At 32.0% G+C, this 17577-nt stretch overlaps 2 protein-coding genes across 2 annotated transcripts; both read left to right on the forward strand.

Moving 5' to 3' along the window:
* Positions 1 to 976: 976 nt before the first annotated feature.
* On the forward strand, positions 977 to 7363 carry LOC114294408 (putative arabinose 5-phosphate isomerase). Its single transcript, XM_028238540.2, has 4 exons — positions 977 to 1804; positions 3579 to 3802; positions 4114 to 6102; positions 6391 to 7363. The coding sequence occupies exons 1-3, from the start codon at positions 1154 to 1156 to the stop codon at positions 4268 to 4270; spliced, it is 1032 nt and encodes a 343-aa protein (XP_028094341.2). The 5' UTR covers positions 977 to 1153; the 3' UTR covers positions 4271 to 6102; positions 6391 to 7363.
* Positions 6543 to 7363, forward strand: LOC114294413 (protein LIGHT-DEPENDENT SHORT HYPOCOTYLS 1). Its single transcript, XM_028238543.2, has one exon. It carries the CDS (start codon positions 6543 to 6545, stop codon positions 7134 to 7136), a length of 594 nt encoding a protein of 197 aa, XP_028094344.1. The 3' UTR covers positions 7137 to 7363.
* Positions 7364 to 17577: the final 10214 nt, after the last annotated feature.

Raw genomic sequence — 17577 nt, forward strand, 5'->3', positions numbered from 1 at the left:
TACATATAAAATAATAAAATAATGGTGATATTTTATTCATGTCATTTTAAGAGAAATAACAATCATCTTCTTTGGATTAACTCACACAAAAAATTATTATTTTTTTTATTTTTTTTATTTTTTGTATTTTTTGTATTTTACTAATTTTTAATATTTTAAGCAATTTTTTATTTATTTATTTTTTAGATGCACTTAATCTATATATATATATATACTTGAGAAATATACTATTTTGGGATTTTTTTTTATAAATTCACCAAATACAAAAAATATAAAAATCCAAAAATTCAATAATACTGTAATAAATGTAAATGATGGTGTTTGGTAATACTGTAATAAATGTGGGTAAATAGACGTGAAATAAAAATTATGATGAAAATAAAAATGAAAAATTCTATTAATATATAAAAATCTATACAAAAAAATATTATAAAAATATTGTGATAATGATATTATTGTAAATATAAATCATGTTTATGAGTGTTTTGTTTTAAGGTGAAAGGTCACCATTAAGCTATACTATTGTGTTTGAAAATTGTATATAAAATTTATATTTGTATATGACTCAATAAAAATATGTTTAATTAGAATTTAATGATAAAAAATTATAGAATGTAGTCATGATGGTAGAAAAAAGAAATGGCAGAAGAAAAGGCCAAATGATCATTTAGAAAATTTTAAAGCATTCAAGAGGCAATTTATAATGAGATTACAAACTTTAGGGAGGAAATGTAATTTTTTAAACGTGAGAGATGAATTTGTATTAAATAGAAATCTTAAGGGGTGTCAGTGTAATTTATCCTTATAAAATTTATTTGGGTAAATTTAGTTTTAAAAGTAAATTATGAAAAACTTAAAACATGAAAGGTCAAAATAAAAAAATAAAAAAAAAATTTAATATTTAAAATGAAAAAGTGGTCGAAAAAAAAAAGGAAAAAAGAGAGGAGAAAAGTGTAATTTACCCAATTAACATTTTCCCTAGTTTTGTTTGGGAAACCAAACAAACACTGCCTTTCTTCGTCCCCGCCCGCGCTGTATAACAGAATCAAACCGTTCAAAACCTGACGTCTCTCTCTCTCTCTCTCTCTCTCTGTAGAAAACAACAGATAACAGAACACAGAAGAGAGAGAAAGAATCAATCAATCAATTTTCAATGGGGTCTCTCTCTCCTCCTCCTCAATCTTCAGACCTCTCTCTATCCTCCAAACAAACCCTAATCGTCCCAAACGACCTTCTCAACCTCTTCAAATCCCAGCAGAAGTACCTTAATTTCTTCTTCCAACATCTCGATCTCTCCCAAACCCTAGCCTTCACTCAAACCCTCTTGAATTCCCATGGCACCATCTTCTTCTCCGGCGTCGGAAAATCTGGTTTCGTAGCTCGCAAGATCTCCCAAACCCTAGTGTCCGTCGGAATCCGATCTGGGTTTCTCTCCCCTGTCGATGCCCTTCATGGCGACATCGGCATTCTCTCCGACTCCGATGTTCTCGTGATGTTCAGCAAGAGCGGAAACACCGACGAGCTCTTGCGGCTCGTGCCGTGTGCCAAGGCCAAAGGTGCGTACTTGATCTCTGTGACTTCCACGGAGTCGAATTGCTTGATGGATTTGTGCGATTTGAATGTGTATTTGCCTCTGGAGAGGGAATTGTGCCCGTTCGATCTTGCGCCGGTGACATCAACTGCCATTCAGATGGTTTTTGGGGACACTGTGGCAATTGCCCTGATGGGTGCAAGGAATTTGTCTAAGGATGAGTATGCCGCGAATCACCCAGCTGGGCGGATCGGGAAGAGCTTGATTTTCAAGGTGAGATAGTGTTGGTTTGACTGAAATTTGAGAATTATTTGTGTTAATATAATTCTATGAAGAGAGAGAAAAGAGAATAATCTGTATATTGAATCATCATAACGAAACACAAGCACAAGGTCGTTTATATGGTGTACAATAAGTCCTAAATATTGAGGAAGGAATGGTTGGAATGGTAAATCCTAATCTAGGTAGAATATTAGAATAGTAATCATAATCTAGATATAACGCGTATACATTCACAATTTGCATTTGTTACTAGTTTTTGTGTGATTGCGGATTGGATCGGGTGAAAATTTGATAGATCTAGGACTTAATCAAACGCTTCCTTTAATCATTTGATGGTGTTGCAAACTGGTGGGTCTGTCCATTTTGGTTGAGGTAAAGATATATGCACATAATTGGTGCTGAAAAAAAAAAAACTAGAAAATTATTGTGTGGTTCGGATTTAACCAAGGTATTATAGGGCCCACATTTAAAGTGAATCTAAGCCCTACAATGATTTTTCTTGGGATATTTCTGTGCATGGGTTTTCTTGAGAGAGAGAGATTGAATTACTTGAGGGGTGTCATGGGTATGAAACTAGGACAAATAAAGCTTGGTTGAGTTGATATGGATACTATTAGATTATCCTACTGTTGATAATATGATTTTCATCTAGGTTGAGTCTTGTGTCTGTGGAGTATACTTGAAGTCATGTCATTTATGTTTAATGTTGATTGGTAATTGTTTGGTTAATGTACATAAAAGTCAGTTTATTTTTTTCTTTGCTTTTCCTCTACCTTTCTTCGTCACAATAAAGGGGTGACAACATAGCCGATGATAACGTAGATTGATTGATGGATGCTAATTGATCAGTTTTTGGACATTTCTTATTATGATAATAAGGCCCCTTTTGGCAAGTGGATTATAATTCACTTTTCAGATTATAACCCACTTCTTCTCTCACAAAAAAAGGTGCTTATAAGCAGCTTTTAACTAAAAAGCTGATTATAATTATCTTCCCAAAATAGCCCTAACTCATAACCACCAAAAAAAAAAAATAAATAAATAAAAATATTGGCTGGCTTCATTTTTAAATAGTGGATGGAATGGGCAAGGTTAGATTGAAAAATCCACATACCTTGAGTTTATTGAAAAGATTTTCAATTAAATTTTTTCCTTGGTGAACACATGTTACATCTGTCAGGACTGGTGAATCTGGTGGTTCTACATCAAATTTTCAAGAAAGTTTCTCCATTTATTTTCAAGGTACATGTTTACAGTTAAATTATGTGAAGTTGGGACTCCAGTAAATTTTAGTGTGAAAACTGTTCTTTCCTCGGCCAGAACTAGGGAGCATTTGGAGCTGAGGCATGTAATGTGTTTGGAGGCTTGCTAGAATAGAATCTTTGTTCAACACCAATTCTGTGGATTTGTGAATAGTCGATATTGTGTTCTTTGTTCACGGCTCATAATTGATACAACTACAACAAATGGATTAAACTGGAAGGGGAATAAGTGATTTGAATTCTAATATCATGTTCCCAGGAAAATGATTTCTAGAGGAACAAGTGCAATTTAAACCAGTGGTGGAGTCAACTGGAAACTTGTTTTGTTGCTATTGAATGCTGACAAAGCTTTGAGTTGGTGGTTTTTTTTTGTATATAAAGAAAAAAACTTTAGTGGATGGTGTGCACACACGCACCCATACAAAATAGAATAAATAGGGAAAAAATGTGGGTATTGCATTCCAACTATTTGGGTTGGTTGGGCTGAATTCTGTGTGTTGCAGGTGAAGGATGTTATGAAAAAGCAAGAGGAACTTCCAGTCTGCAGGGAAGGAGATTTGATAATGGATCAGCTAGTAGAGCTAACCAGTAAAGGATGCGGGTGCCTCCTTGTTATTGATGATAAGTACCACCTTATAGGAACATTTACTGACGGTGATCTGCGGCGCACCCTGAAAGCTAGTGGGGAGGGCATCTTTAAACTCACAGTGGGAGAAATGTGCAACAGGTAATTGTCTCACTTAAGATCTTAGGGGAAAATATTGGTTCTATAGCATATCTAGACTGTAAATTTGACTTGGGTTAAATCACTTTGTTAAAGTTATTTTTGATGCCAATGATTATCAAGATTTGATGCTTCTAGACCGTCTGGTTTGGACTTGTCTGGCAGTTGGCTAAAATCAGAGAGTTCAAACTCGCCAACCATCGTAATGTTTACTTACATGTAATAATAGATGTGAATAAGTTAGAAAATGGAATTCTTTTATGTCAGTCTGCATGACAAATTTTTTTTCGCCAATAACTTGGATGACATTTCAGGAACCCAAGGACACTTGGTCCCGGTGCAATGGCAGTTGAAGCAATGCAGAAGATGGAATCTCCTCCATCCCCTGTTCAGTTCTTGCCTGTCATCGATAGTCAGAACATCTTGATTGGTATTGTTACACTGCATGGATTGGTCTCAGCTGGCTTGTGATTCCATCCTCCATTTTATACAATGGTTGATTATTTGTAATTTTTTCATAGATCCTCCTACAAGGTGGTGTATTTATTCTTTAGATTATTAATTCGGTACTCGTGAAGAATGTCAAGAACTTATTATTTTCTTTGTTGATGTAATGAGTTTCTTGAGCCTCCTATCTTAGAATTTTGTGTTGAAAACACTATTACTTCAAGATTTGCTAATCAAATAGATAAACACAAAATTATTGAACCAGGAAAGTGAAATAAATAGTACGTTTTGTATTACGGGCTATGCTGCTCACTCCAACAATCAGACAACTTGTAATGGTTAGGACCTTGATGGTTTCAATCCTAAAAAATTAGTTTATTGCAATTTTTATGGATTACTTGTAGTTTGTTTTAGCTTTAAATGGACTGCTTATTTTATATATATATATATATATATTAAGATTTTGTGCAAGATTATTTATTGTTTGTAGCTTCTAGTTATGTATTAAAAATAGTTTAAATAATTTTGAAAAAAAACTAATTATTTTAAAATTGGGGAAGATAAACTTTTAAATTATAAGCTTGCTGTGGCTAAAGAAGACTTAAAAGCTTATTTTAGTAACTTTAAAAGGTCATTAAAAAATTAAAAATATATCAATCAAATTAAATTTTATAAGATTGATATTTTTAATTAATAAACTAACTTTTTAACTGACTCTCAAACAAACACTAGGTCAACTCAGAATAAGTTTTTAACTATGCTTTTCAATCCAGTAATCCTCAATTTTTCACATGGAATCTAGCTTTGTTAATAACAGTTTTGGATGAATATAGGGAATTGCTATGAAGTTTCCTTTGATTTGTTTGGTTTCAAATAATTTTCTTTTTAGGCTTGTGTGTGCTACACGCCCTTTACTAAATTAGCGATGATAAGATTGTGACAAATTTATAGCAATAATATTATAATGATCACATTATTTTAATAATTTTGCATATTATTTTATATTTTGTTATTATATTAATTTGACATATTCGATTATATATGTTTGTTATTAATATAATAGTAACATGTTTCCTATATAAAATGTGATAAGATAACGGAATAAACACATTTATGGGCGTATGTTTTGGTGTAAAAATGAGTATGTTATTATCTTTAATATAGATAATGTGATCAATCACGAAATTGAATTTACATAGTTTTCTTACATGAGTGTGTGATCTATAAAATGTTAGTTTAGCGTAACTTTTCTCAAGGTAAAAATTGATACGTTGAAATTTTTTCCTAACTTTCAAATAATTAATTTTTTTATTTATTTAAATTTTTTTTGTTTCTTGAACTATAAACAAAAACTGCACCAAATAAATTGACATAAACTTTTCACATCAAATTTTTTTTTTTTTTTTAAATAACTATATAAATGGTACCAAACAACACTAAAAAAATAAAACTCATTTTATATGAAAAAATAAAATTTATTTTATATGAAAATTGTATTTTATTCTGTCAAACATTTCAATGTTTCTAGACTTTTCTCGTAATATAATTGTGAATTGAAAAATGTGTCACCATAGTCCTCAATTCTACAGTCTCTCTCCTATCCACTTGCACTCAATGCCAAAACCTTTCCCTTTCTCGCAACATGCCCTCTTCCTAGAAATGAAATGACCACTCCTCTCTTTCTCTCTCTCTCTGCACAGTCTATAACTTCAGTTGCTTCCCCTTTTGCTGGAAAGAAATTCTGATTCTGAAGATGATGATCTGATCTTCTGTTTACTCTTAAAGCACTTCCCATAAATCACAACAAGTCCACTTTCTCAAGATCTCTCTTTGATTGCACTATGCTTCAATCTCAGGTACTTCCCATCCTAGACAAGCTTCAACAGGAACATTCTATTTTCTATTCTCTTAACTATAGTTTCATATTCATCTTTCTTCACCCACTACATCTTTTTGTCCACCTGAATTCTCTCTCTCTCTCTCTCATCACAAATTATATGCATTGAGGCCATTGAGCATTCACCACTTCACTTTATAAGGGTTATAGTCCAATTACATTGATATCTTGAAAGCCATACACACTCTCTTTAGTGCATTGCATCTTTGTACTCACTCTCTATCTTTCTCTCTTCTTCAACAACTAGATCCATCTGAGCTAAGAATGTTGCAGAACTTATAAAGACTGAAGGAGAGTCACCACTATCAGAGTCAGATTCTGATGAAGATTGAGTAAAAAAGCTTAGAAGACCCCAGAAGAAGAAGATAAAGATCCCAACACACGCAGATCTTTGCTTCCATGGATTTTTTCACAGTACCACTACCACCACCAAGCAACATTCCCCACATTCCAAAAATAATCACCACCACCAACACCACCACCACCAACAGCAACCCAAGCATTTCATCAACAAGACTAGTATCAACTTCAGCTTCACCTTCTGTTCCTAGCCGGTACGAGAGCCAGAAGCGCCGCGATTGGAACACCTTTGGGCAGTACTTGAGAAACCACAGGCCTCCACTCCCACTCTCCATGTGTTCTAGTGCTCATGTCCTTCAATTCCTTCGATACCTCGACCAGTTTGGAAAAACCAAAGTCCATAACCAAACATGCCCTTTCTTTGGGGTCCCTAACCCACCTGCACCGTGCCCTTGCCCTCTCAGGCAAGCCTGGGGAAGCCTCGATGCTCTCATAGGCCGCCTTAGAGCGGCCTACGAAGAGCACGGTGGGAAACCCGAGGTGAACCCGTTTGGGGCAAGAGCAGTGAGGCTTTTCTTGCGTGAGGTTCGCGATTTTCAAGCTAAATCTAGAGGGATTAGTTATGAGAAGAAGCGAAAGCGGTCGAAGGAGAAGGTACCACCACTGCAACAACCTCCTGTTGCAACTCAGTGATGTACACTAGTCTGCACCATGGAGTATGGATTTAAGTAAGTTTTTATGTAAGAATTTATTAATTGCACCTAGATGATGGTTTTAAATAAGGGTTACCAGCATCAGACGTTTCAAATTTAGATATGTATATGTATGAGCCGTTATTTAAGAACTTTGACCTAGATGTTCTATATTGGAATTTTTATATCTTCTATATTCTATGCTTAATTTCCATTTTTGATGGACAATTAGAGCATGTAGAAATGGTCATTTTTTTTTTGTGTTTTACTTATTAGGTTTGTTCAAGACCATGACTTGTGGATATGCAATCTCTCCAGTTTGCTGTTATTGGAAACAGTAGGGTTTGGGACTACCAAGAATAGAAATATAGAAATATAAGAAGAGTTTCCAGTGAAGTAGTAACAAATGGCAGGCTATAGTAATAGACATTGTATGCATATAATGTACGGCTATATAATATGTACTTGAAAATTTGTTACATTTTAAACATTTGCAATCAAGTTTCATAGCATTAGTTATCATCTTCATATTCCAAATCTCTTGATTTGGTGTTGAAGAATGTTTGAGAATCCTCTATTCCACTCTTTTCTGTCCTTCCGTCTTAAACACTTTCTTTATTTTAAATACTTTCTTTATTATAGAATTTCTCTCTGATAAAGAAGAGGTTTAGAATAAATATATAAGAGAGAGAGAGAGTAAGACAGAGAATTCGGTCTGATTTCCTTGAAGAATTTACTTCTTACTTCTTGGCAAAAGAGAAGATAACCACAGAGGTCTTATACAAGTTTTATGGTTAAAAATATTTGATATTTGCACCTAAAAGATCTCAAGAGTTAAATTTTATGATCTAGAGGAGGATTTATGAAAGTGGAGACAGTTCCAAACTATGTTCTTTTTTTCTTAGGTGAGGAGGAAGGCATTCCTGTTTGCTAGTGACAGACACAATTCCGTTTTCTAATTCCTTCTTCTACTTCATTTTTTTTTTTTCTTTTTCTAATTCTCTCATTACTTCATGTATGTCCATGTAACCCCCAAAATAAGGTTGAGACTATTAAAAATAATAATTTCTACAATTGAAATAGTTACAAAGTGGTATTATAGTTTTGTTATAAATGTTAGAAAATTATTATGAATAATTATGATGTAGTTTAAAAAAAAATGCATATGTATTTTTTAATATATTACAATTTTCCTGTAGAAACACAGATAAATGGTGTTGGGGCTTTGATTAGATGTTCCTAAAAAAGGACAAAACATTAGACAAGCTTTAAAAAAGTGAATTATGGAGTAGGTACTGACCCATTAATGATCTAACAATATCTACATCTAGTGAAAAAGACAAAACCTAGATCTAAGTTTTTCATAATATATAGATGATATAGCTAAGGTTAAGTTTGGCAACATCAAAATAATTTATCTTTTTATTTTTTTTATCACATTACCTTTCTATTTTTTTCACATTTTTTCATAAAAAGATAAAAAGTACACTTATTTAGATCATTCCAAACAACCCCAAAACCTACACAAATGCAAATAAACAATAAAAAACTTTAGGTTACATTTAAATGAATAGATTTCAAATGAATAGATTTAACATTATTCATTCATCAAGTATTGTCCATTGAGCTGTATCCCTTGTATACTCTTTTTGTAGCATTAATGAAATCTTTTTTGTCAAGAAAGAAAAAAAAAAAAACTCACATGTGAGAAGACAAGATCACATTTATATAGGAAATTAATTAGAGTCATTAATTAGATCACAATTAGAGTCATTAATGAAACACGTTTCATTAAAAAAAAAAAAAATGTTATGCTAGGTATCTCAAATATTCTATCAAACCTCTCACATAAGTATGAGACTCACACACATGAATTTGTATGAGTCGTACCCATGTGAGAGGTTTGGCAGAATATATGGGTTTCATAGTATTTCTCAAAAAGAAATTCATAAAAGGATATCAAATAACTAGATTTATCAAGTTATTTTAAATTCATCCACTTAAAACTCTCATATTCATTGTTATAATTAAGATCTAAACTACCAAACCAAATCAACCACAGTCTTAAGTCTCATCAAATGGAGTCGGATGGATAAATATTTCTTTTCCACTCGATTTTATCCACGTCAATTGGGATCTAAACTACCATTACAAATAATAATAATAATAATAATAATAAAAATCATTTTCACTACTCATTAGGTTCATATAAAATCATTTAAACATATTTCAAAATTCAATAATGGACTGGAAGAGAGGAAGAGAGAGAGTACTGTACTTAAGTGTAAGTAATATTCATTATGATAATTTTCTCTCACGATGAAAAACCAAGTGTTATGTTCTGCATTTGGTGCTTTCTTGTCCTTTGCTATATGTGAATTCATATCCTTTACTGCTTTTAATGGTAACTTGCACATATATGTGGTTTTCAACAACTTACCTTTTTATTTTACAGGTTTTTATCTATTTTTAATTTTTTTTTTTTAATATCATTTGATGTTTAATTTTCTATTTTTGCTGACATTACTCAAAGCCTTCTCTCTCTTTCTCTCTCTCTCTCTGTCTCTCTCTCTCTCTCCATATTGTTTGAATACAATATTCACTTGAAACTAAAATTTTGAAGCCATTATTAGTTGATGAGCTCACTCAAATTTCAATATCCAAAGTAAAATTTCCATACATGATAATGAATTTTCTTTGTTCTCTTAGGGGATTCGTCTCATTGATCACCTTTTTGTGTACTCAATACTATAAAATTTTAGTAAAACAAATTTTAATATTGGTCTTTAACTACTAAAACTGAACTTTCAACTCATTAGGTGCATTTTTTCTTATTGGTGTTATTTAATTTCCTCGAGATGTTCTTCTCTACATATTCTCATTTCACTACAAGAAAAATCACCTTTGGTGACTAAATTTTTAGTCGCCAAAGGTCCATTTTTAGTCGCTAAAAGTCGAGTTTTTGATTTCCCCGACAAAAATTTTTAGTCGCTGCCTTTGTCGCCAATAAATGGTCGCGGGAGGTATCGGCGACTAAACCTGTTTTAGTCGGCAAAAAGGAGGTCTTTTAGCGATCAATAATTTAGTCGCCAATAGTGTTTTACACTTTTGAAAATCATACGTTTACCGACTAATAATTTAGTCGCCAATACTCGATCAAACGCCGACTAAACCGTTTAGTCGCCAAAATAAAGACTTTTGGCGACTAACTTTTTAGTCGCCGAAGGTGTTTCCGTAAAAAAAAAAAAAATCTCATTTTCTTGCTGTTTCTGAGTTTCAAACCGCAGCCGTCCAACATTCCAAATCTTTAACAACACACTCCCTCCACTATGCCACTACACATCACATGAATATATATGAAATATATATTATTTATATAGTATATTGTCCGATATTAATATAAAACAATATTTATAAATATAATTATTTTTATTCAATATAATTAATGTAAAAAATAAATGATTTATTAAAAAAAAATTTAGGCCACTTTTGGCGACTAAAATATTATCGGCTACTAATTATTTTTTGTCGCTAAAAAATTAAGTTCCGTTTAAAAATAAAGCAGTTTTGGCGACTAAATCTGTTTTTAGTCGCCAAAAATGTCACCTTTTGGCTACTAAACCTGTTTTAGTCGGCAATTGTCAGTTTTTAGCTACTAATTTTTTTTTTGTAGCCAAAAACCAGCACATTCAGCGACTAACCTGTTTTTTAGTCGCCAAAACCATCACTTTTGGCTACTAAATTATTTTAGTCGCCAAAAACTGTAACTTTTGGCTACTAAAAAATCTTTTGTCGCTAAAACCCCTATATTCGGCGACTAAACTGCCTTTTAGTCGCTAAAACCCTTATATTTGGCGACTAAACTCTTTTAGTCGGCAAAAGTGATCAATTTTGGCGACTAATTCAATTTTAGTCGCCAATTGGACTACTTTCAGCGACGAAAACTGCAATTTAGTCGCGAAAAGTGATTTTTGTTGTAGTGTTTCGTTTCATAACTTCAAAATTTTATCTGTTGATTTCTCTCCATCAAAATAATTTAATTATGCTGAAAATCGTCTTCAGTGATGTTAGGAAGAAATTGTTTGCTCACCTGCGACAAGAGGGCATTCTCTGCCATTGATTCTAGCACAACCAATTCAGTGTCAAAGGACAAAGGAAAGGTGACAAAAGCACTTACTCCAAACTTCAATAGAAGAAACAACAAAAAGGAAAATTAGAACATGATGGATTTAAGAAGATAAAAGAGCAGATGTTTTGTGCGTAAAATATTAAGCCATCATAAGAACAAACTTATCAAGCCCTAGAAAACTCAAAAATCTTTTTTTTCTTTTGATCAGTAAAAGAGTCTTTATTGATGAGCACAAAAAGTATTACAAAGTATACATTAATAAAGAAGAAGGCTAGTGCTCAAGTATCATAATCCAATGTGTCAATTCCAACTAGGTTGACACCCACACACGAGCTCGATCATTTGCTAGTACAATGCCGAGATTGGTAAGGCACCAACCAACTACCAAGAAGTAACCAAAACAGGAAAACTAAAACAAACAAGTAAAATACATCTAAAGCCAATTACACTAACAAAATAGACCATACCGGCAACAGAGCAACACCAAACCACTGAAGCAATAACCACCAACAATCATTCTGCAATTCATCAAAGCCCTTTATCTCAAATAGTATCTGACCTGTTTAAGATTAGCCACCAAATCATGTACTGAGTAATAAACCCTCCCAACTGCTCTTCACCTACAGTGCCACTCTTGTTTTGATCACTTCAAGCATCTCATCAACCACCAAAATCATACCCTTAAACAACACCTCATTTATCATTTTCCACACAAACTACATCAGAATCAAAGGCATAACCTTTCATATCTACCTCTCCCTTTTCTTTATCTTCACTCCATTCCACCATTGCAACACCTCAACCATTGATCCTGGTATTGACCACCATAGATCCCACCACTTTATTACACTAGATCAGATCAACCAAACCTTTGGGCAGTGAAAAAGAATATGGTTTAGAGACTCTGGTTCATTTCTACAAAACAGACACAAAGTGCTAGTATTATCATTTAAAACTCCAATTCTCTGTAAGAAATCAGATGTTCTAATTTACCAAGCCAAGCTAACCAACATAAGAACTTCACCTTGAAGGGGCCACATTACCTCATACAACTTCAAAAATTCTAAAATTAAGGCCCTTTGCTTCCACTTTCATCTCCATATTGAAGTTACAAAAAATAATCTATATGAAGATGCTGTCCACCTCAAGGAATCCTCCACTGATTCTTTAATACTTGGAGCCACCAACAACAAAGCATACAATCTTCCTACCTCTTCCATTTCCCAAACAAACAATGGTCTTCTAAAGCCTAGATCTGAATCACTTGAATTACGCCTTCTCAAACTAATTTGACTCAGAGGGTCCTCATTCTCCATAGAAATACTAAACAATCTAGAAAACTCGTCTTTGAGGATGATATTCCTAAACCATTTGTCACTCCAAAATTTAATTCTAAAAGTAATGTTAGAGATCCCAAAAGTTCTACCAAATATCTCACATAGGTGTGGGATGTGGGTTTCATACATATGTGAGACATTTGGTAGAACTTTAGGGTCTCTAGCTTTTTTGTAATTCTAATCCCATCACCAACCACAGTTCTTTCATTTTCCTTAAAGAAATCAACTAATTGTGAGTTAAAAGAAGCAATACTAATAATACTCTGCCACACTGTAGAAACCACACCTGAACCCTCCTAGAATCGTAACCACCTACCTCCAAAAGAGCCATATTTACTGCATAAAATCTGTTTTCCATAGTGACGTATCTTCAACCCCATATCTCTACCATCATTTCAAGAGCAAGAAATCATTTACTTCTGCAATATTCCTTACACCAAGACCACCATGGCTTTTGGGCTTAGATACCACCTCCCAACTCACCATATCCACTTTTCTTTTTGTTTCTGAATCTCTCCAAAGAAAAGCTGCTTGCAACCTATTAATTTTATTTGCCACACCCTTAGGCATTTTAAAAATAGACATATAGTAAATAGGTAAGCTAGCCAAGACTGACTTTATTAGAGTTAATCTCCTAGCAAATGATAGCATCATCTTCTTCTAAGATGAGCATTTTTTCTTAACCTTCTTTATTACTGGTTGCCATGTTGCTAATTTCTTTGGATTTACTCCAAGAGGCAACCCCAAGTATTTCAAGGAAAGCTTAGGACTCATGCAATTCAATTTTGTTGCAAACTCATTAACAAGATTATCATCATCAATCCCACACACCACATTTTTGTGAAAATTAATTTTTAGCCCAGACATAGCCTCAAAACACCTTAGTATTCTTTTCATTGTTACAATCTTTTCCCAATTTTTCCTCAAAAAATAATGGTGTCATCTACAAACTGTAGGTGAGATATATTTATCTAATTTGCTCCAACCCTAACTGATAAGAGTATAAGTTCAAGTTCGAGTGACAACTTGAAGTCTTAAGAAGAAGAACTGCAGCCAAGGCCAGAAGAACTGCAACTAAGGCCACAGCTGCAGCACCAGATGCAACTCCCTTGACACAGGTGTATACCAGTGTATGGCATAAGAAATGAGTTAGAGAGAAGTGGCTTATGTAGTGAGAGAAATGTAGGAGTTGGTTAGATACAGTTAGTTAGATATAATTAGTTTACCCACTTGTATAAATACTTGTAATTGAGATATTATTGAATAATGAAAAAGATAAAATCAGTTTCTTTTCACTAACCTATTTAAGTAAACTAATCTCTTTTGCTCTTTCTAGAAATAAATTGTTTAATCTTTTAGCAACAATGTTAAATAGGAAAGGGGATAGCAGATCCCATTGTCTAAGACCCTTTTGAAGAGAGAATTCGTCTATAGGTGATCCATTAACCTATACATAGCTTCTAACAGATGTCACACAGCACTTCAACCAATTGATCCATTTAGCACCAAATCCAAAATTTGCCAACAAGGAAAATAAGAAACCCAGTTCACTGAATCGTATGCTTTCTCAAAGTCAAGTTTGAGTACTATACCTTTCTTCTTGTTCACTTTCCACCAATCAATTATTTCATTAGCAGTCAATGCCCCATCCATGATAGATATTCCTCCCAAAATCTTAGAAGTTTAGGCTAACTCAAGCTCAAATTGGTTTGTAATAAGAAGAATTAGACAGTGAAGGGCATGATTTTAAATAGTGGTAAACATGTATTAAGATATTTAACTTTTGATATTGACATCGATCAATCCATGACCATATTGTGAATAGCGTATCCCGATATTATTTTTTTAAACCATGCTGAAGATATTATCTTCTCTTATTAAAGGAAAAAGGAATGCAAATTTGATATTGACCTCAACAATTGTACTTTCGACTAATTTTTTATTATAAGAAAAGTACTTCTAATTTTTAGGGTATAAATTACACTGTAGTTCTAGTAATTTGTTTCTTATGTTAATTTAGTCTCAATAATTTCTTATAATATTAAGGATATTTTGAGTAATGATGTCAGTGGTAATACAATAACAATGGTGGTGTGGTGGTGGTAATGGTGGCATTAATGGAGTCATAGCAGTACACCTTAACTATGACATAATTATAAGAGGAAAAAAATTAGCATTTAATATTCAAAATTAAGTAAGAAATCTGTGATTTAAAATTTTAGTCTATTTTTAAGAAATGCTTACAATAGAATTGTATGAATTGTTTTTAAAATGTGGAAAACATGAAAACACTTTTGTGTTGATAAATATGAGGTAATCATCCAAATGACACAAAGTAAAACAAGTATCACTAGAGTTTGTCCCACTGGTAGGAAGGGTAGATCAAGCATACAAATAATCTAGCTTTCATAAATTTTTTGAATGAATTGATTGCTCTTTCAGATTTTAAAAACCTCTCACAAAATTCAAGTTATTACTATGTTCTCAAACTTGAACTCGACAAATGACAAAAATTAATCAACAAAATATCCAGACTCTTCATTTGCAAAAAATAAAAATGAAAATTTAAACTCATAAAATTTGATTTAAAAAAAAAAATTACAATCTTTATACCAATAAATCAAACTCTTACTAACCGAACCATTTATTTTAATTTTAGTTTAGAGTCTTTTTAGAGCTGTAGGTGCAATTTGTTGAAAGTTACTAATCGAAAAAAGAAGGTATAAGCACTCATCTTTTGATTTTCAATTAGTAATTAATTTTTTAAAATTATTTCTATTTTATAAAGGCTATGTCTGGAAACCAAGCATTTTAATGGAAAAGTCAAAAGTCATTACAATGGTCAAGTCATTCTCTTTATTTTTTTTTATATATATTTTTTTAATAAAAAATTACTAAAAATTCAAATGAGCTCAAATTATAAATAAAAATTACACTTGACGCTGTCACACAAATTTTCTAAATTATAAAAATAAAATAAAATTATAGACATGTAATTAACTACTCCAAACATGACATTCAAATCACACACAACATATTGTAACAAATTTAATACATCCAAAAAGTGTAAATCACAAGAATAATTTATATAAGAACAATATCACATTCACCGAATTTGATATCATTTGAATTATTTGAATTTATTTATGTAGATTGTCTGAATAACAGATTGATAATTGTAATAGAGGAGAGTAAAATCGATCATCTGATTGATTATTTGAAGGATCATCCAACTGGCACAAATTCAATCGATTTAAGCGGCAATAAATGCGATAAATAAATTATTTTTATTTATATAAATTACAATCACTATGCTTGGTTGCCGTTTTTTGAATTTTTTTTTGAAAAAATGATTTGAAAACTGTTTTTTGAAAAAAAATGCTTGTTTGGTTTTCAAAAAAATATATCATTACAATTTCAAATTTCCCTCTAAATTAATGATTGAAACAATTAAAAAAATACAAAAAAATCACATCAAAACATTGGCCCTGTTTGGTACAGCTTTTTTTCAACTTATTTCAGCTTTCAGCTTAATTTAAGCTATTTTGATGTGTTTGGTTTAACTTAACAATGCAGCTTATAGCTTTTTGTAAGTCAGAAATCAGCTTATTCTTTGAGTGGGGCAGGAGAAGCTTAATTTATAAGTCAGAAATCAGCTTATGTTCATAGTTATAAGCTATAAGTTGTTAAGGCATAAGCTATAAGCACTTTCCCACAGCTCTACCAAACAGGGCCATTCTCTCAATTTTTTAAATATATATATATATATATATATACATACATATATGTACCTATTCTACTAAAGCCTACCTATCTCATTTTCAAAGCCTACCTATCTCATTTTCAAAGTCTACCTATATATATGTACCTATTCTACTAAAGCCTACATATCTCATTTATTTTTTTGAAAACATAACTCATTTTTTAGAATAACCAAACAAGTTGTATAAAATTTTCAAAAAATCATTTTCAAAAAACCACAACCAAACACAGTGAATATGATTTATTTGTAAAATTTTAATTCATAAAAGATATATATATATATATATATATTTTAAAATTTTTCTAGTACATAAAAATGGAGAAGCGTACTAAAAAAAGATGTCCGTAATCGGAGGGGGTGGGAAGGCACTCAAGTGGCAACACGTGCCTATGTGGGACCCAGACCTAAGACGTGCATTTGAACTTTACCACGTGGCTTCTCCTACCAACTGTCGGCCCGACACAGCCCTTCCTCCTCCTTAATCGCTGCAGCTTCCTTAGTTAATTCACCGCCACATGGCACCTACTACAGCCGTCCGATGCATTACGATATTGTCTCTAATCTTCCGTACAAAAGCAGAGAATAATGGAGAATGGTAGCTAAGTTATTAGGTATATCCACAATTTTATCCATTGATGGATAAATTATAAATACATTCTTGGAATTTGATTAAAATATGAATTATTTTTTATAATTTTAAAAATTATATTTTATTTTGAGGTTTTTAATTTCGTAACAAATTGCTTATTTTATTAATAAATTATCAAGTCAATTAATAATTTTTAATGATATTTAAAATATATTTTAATTAATAATTTAAGTAATTTCATTATTTTATAAGAAAACAATTATAAATTTTATTTTTTTGAGTTAATTCTGTTAAATAAAAAATTCTAATAAAAGATATTTATAATTTTTCAAATCATAAGAAATAATCTGTATTTTGAGTAAATTTTAAAAAGTATATTTGTAATATATCCTTTATTTATTTTTAATTTTCCAAAATTGGATTCGATAGGGTTTGCTATTTACAGGAATAGACCTCGATTAATGTTGTTTGGTATTGGTCCCCACTTCCTAGTACTGGTTCCAATGTTTGGATTGCGTGATCTTAAGTTGTCTTGCCTCTTCCTGTTCCCACATCTCTGAAAGATTTGAGGAATTTTATTTACACCTAAAAAAATATATAAGTGAGTTTAATTTTTTAATATAT

The sequence above is a fragment of the Camellia sinensis genome, chromosome 1, assembly GCF_055761805.1.
Source record: "Camellia sinensis isolate YWXY chromosome 1, ASM5576180v1, whole genome shotgun sequence".
Taxonomy (NCBI): domain Eukaryota; kingdom Viridiplantae; phylum Streptophyta; class Magnoliopsida; order Ericales; family Theaceae; genus Camellia; species Camellia sinensis.

Excerpts from the sequence above, each read along its gene's own strand:
- LOC114294413 (XM_028238543.2), top strand. The coding sequence starts at position 6,543 with ATGGATTTTTTCACAGTACCACTACCACCACCAAGCAACATTCCCCAC.
- LOC114294408 (XM_028238540.2), top strand. The coding sequence starts at position 1,154 with ATGGGGTCTCTCTCTCCTCCTCCTCAATCTTCAGACCTCTCTCTATCC. Across the intron at positions 1,805-3,578 it reads GGAAGAGCTTGATTTTCAAG|GTGAAGGATGTTATGAAAAA; the intron begins GTGAGATAGTGT and ends TGTGTGTTGCAG. Across the intron at positions 3,803-4,113 it reads GTGGGAGAAATGTGCAACAG|GAACCCAAGGACACTTGGTC; the intron begins GTAATTGTCTCA and ends ATGACATTTCAG.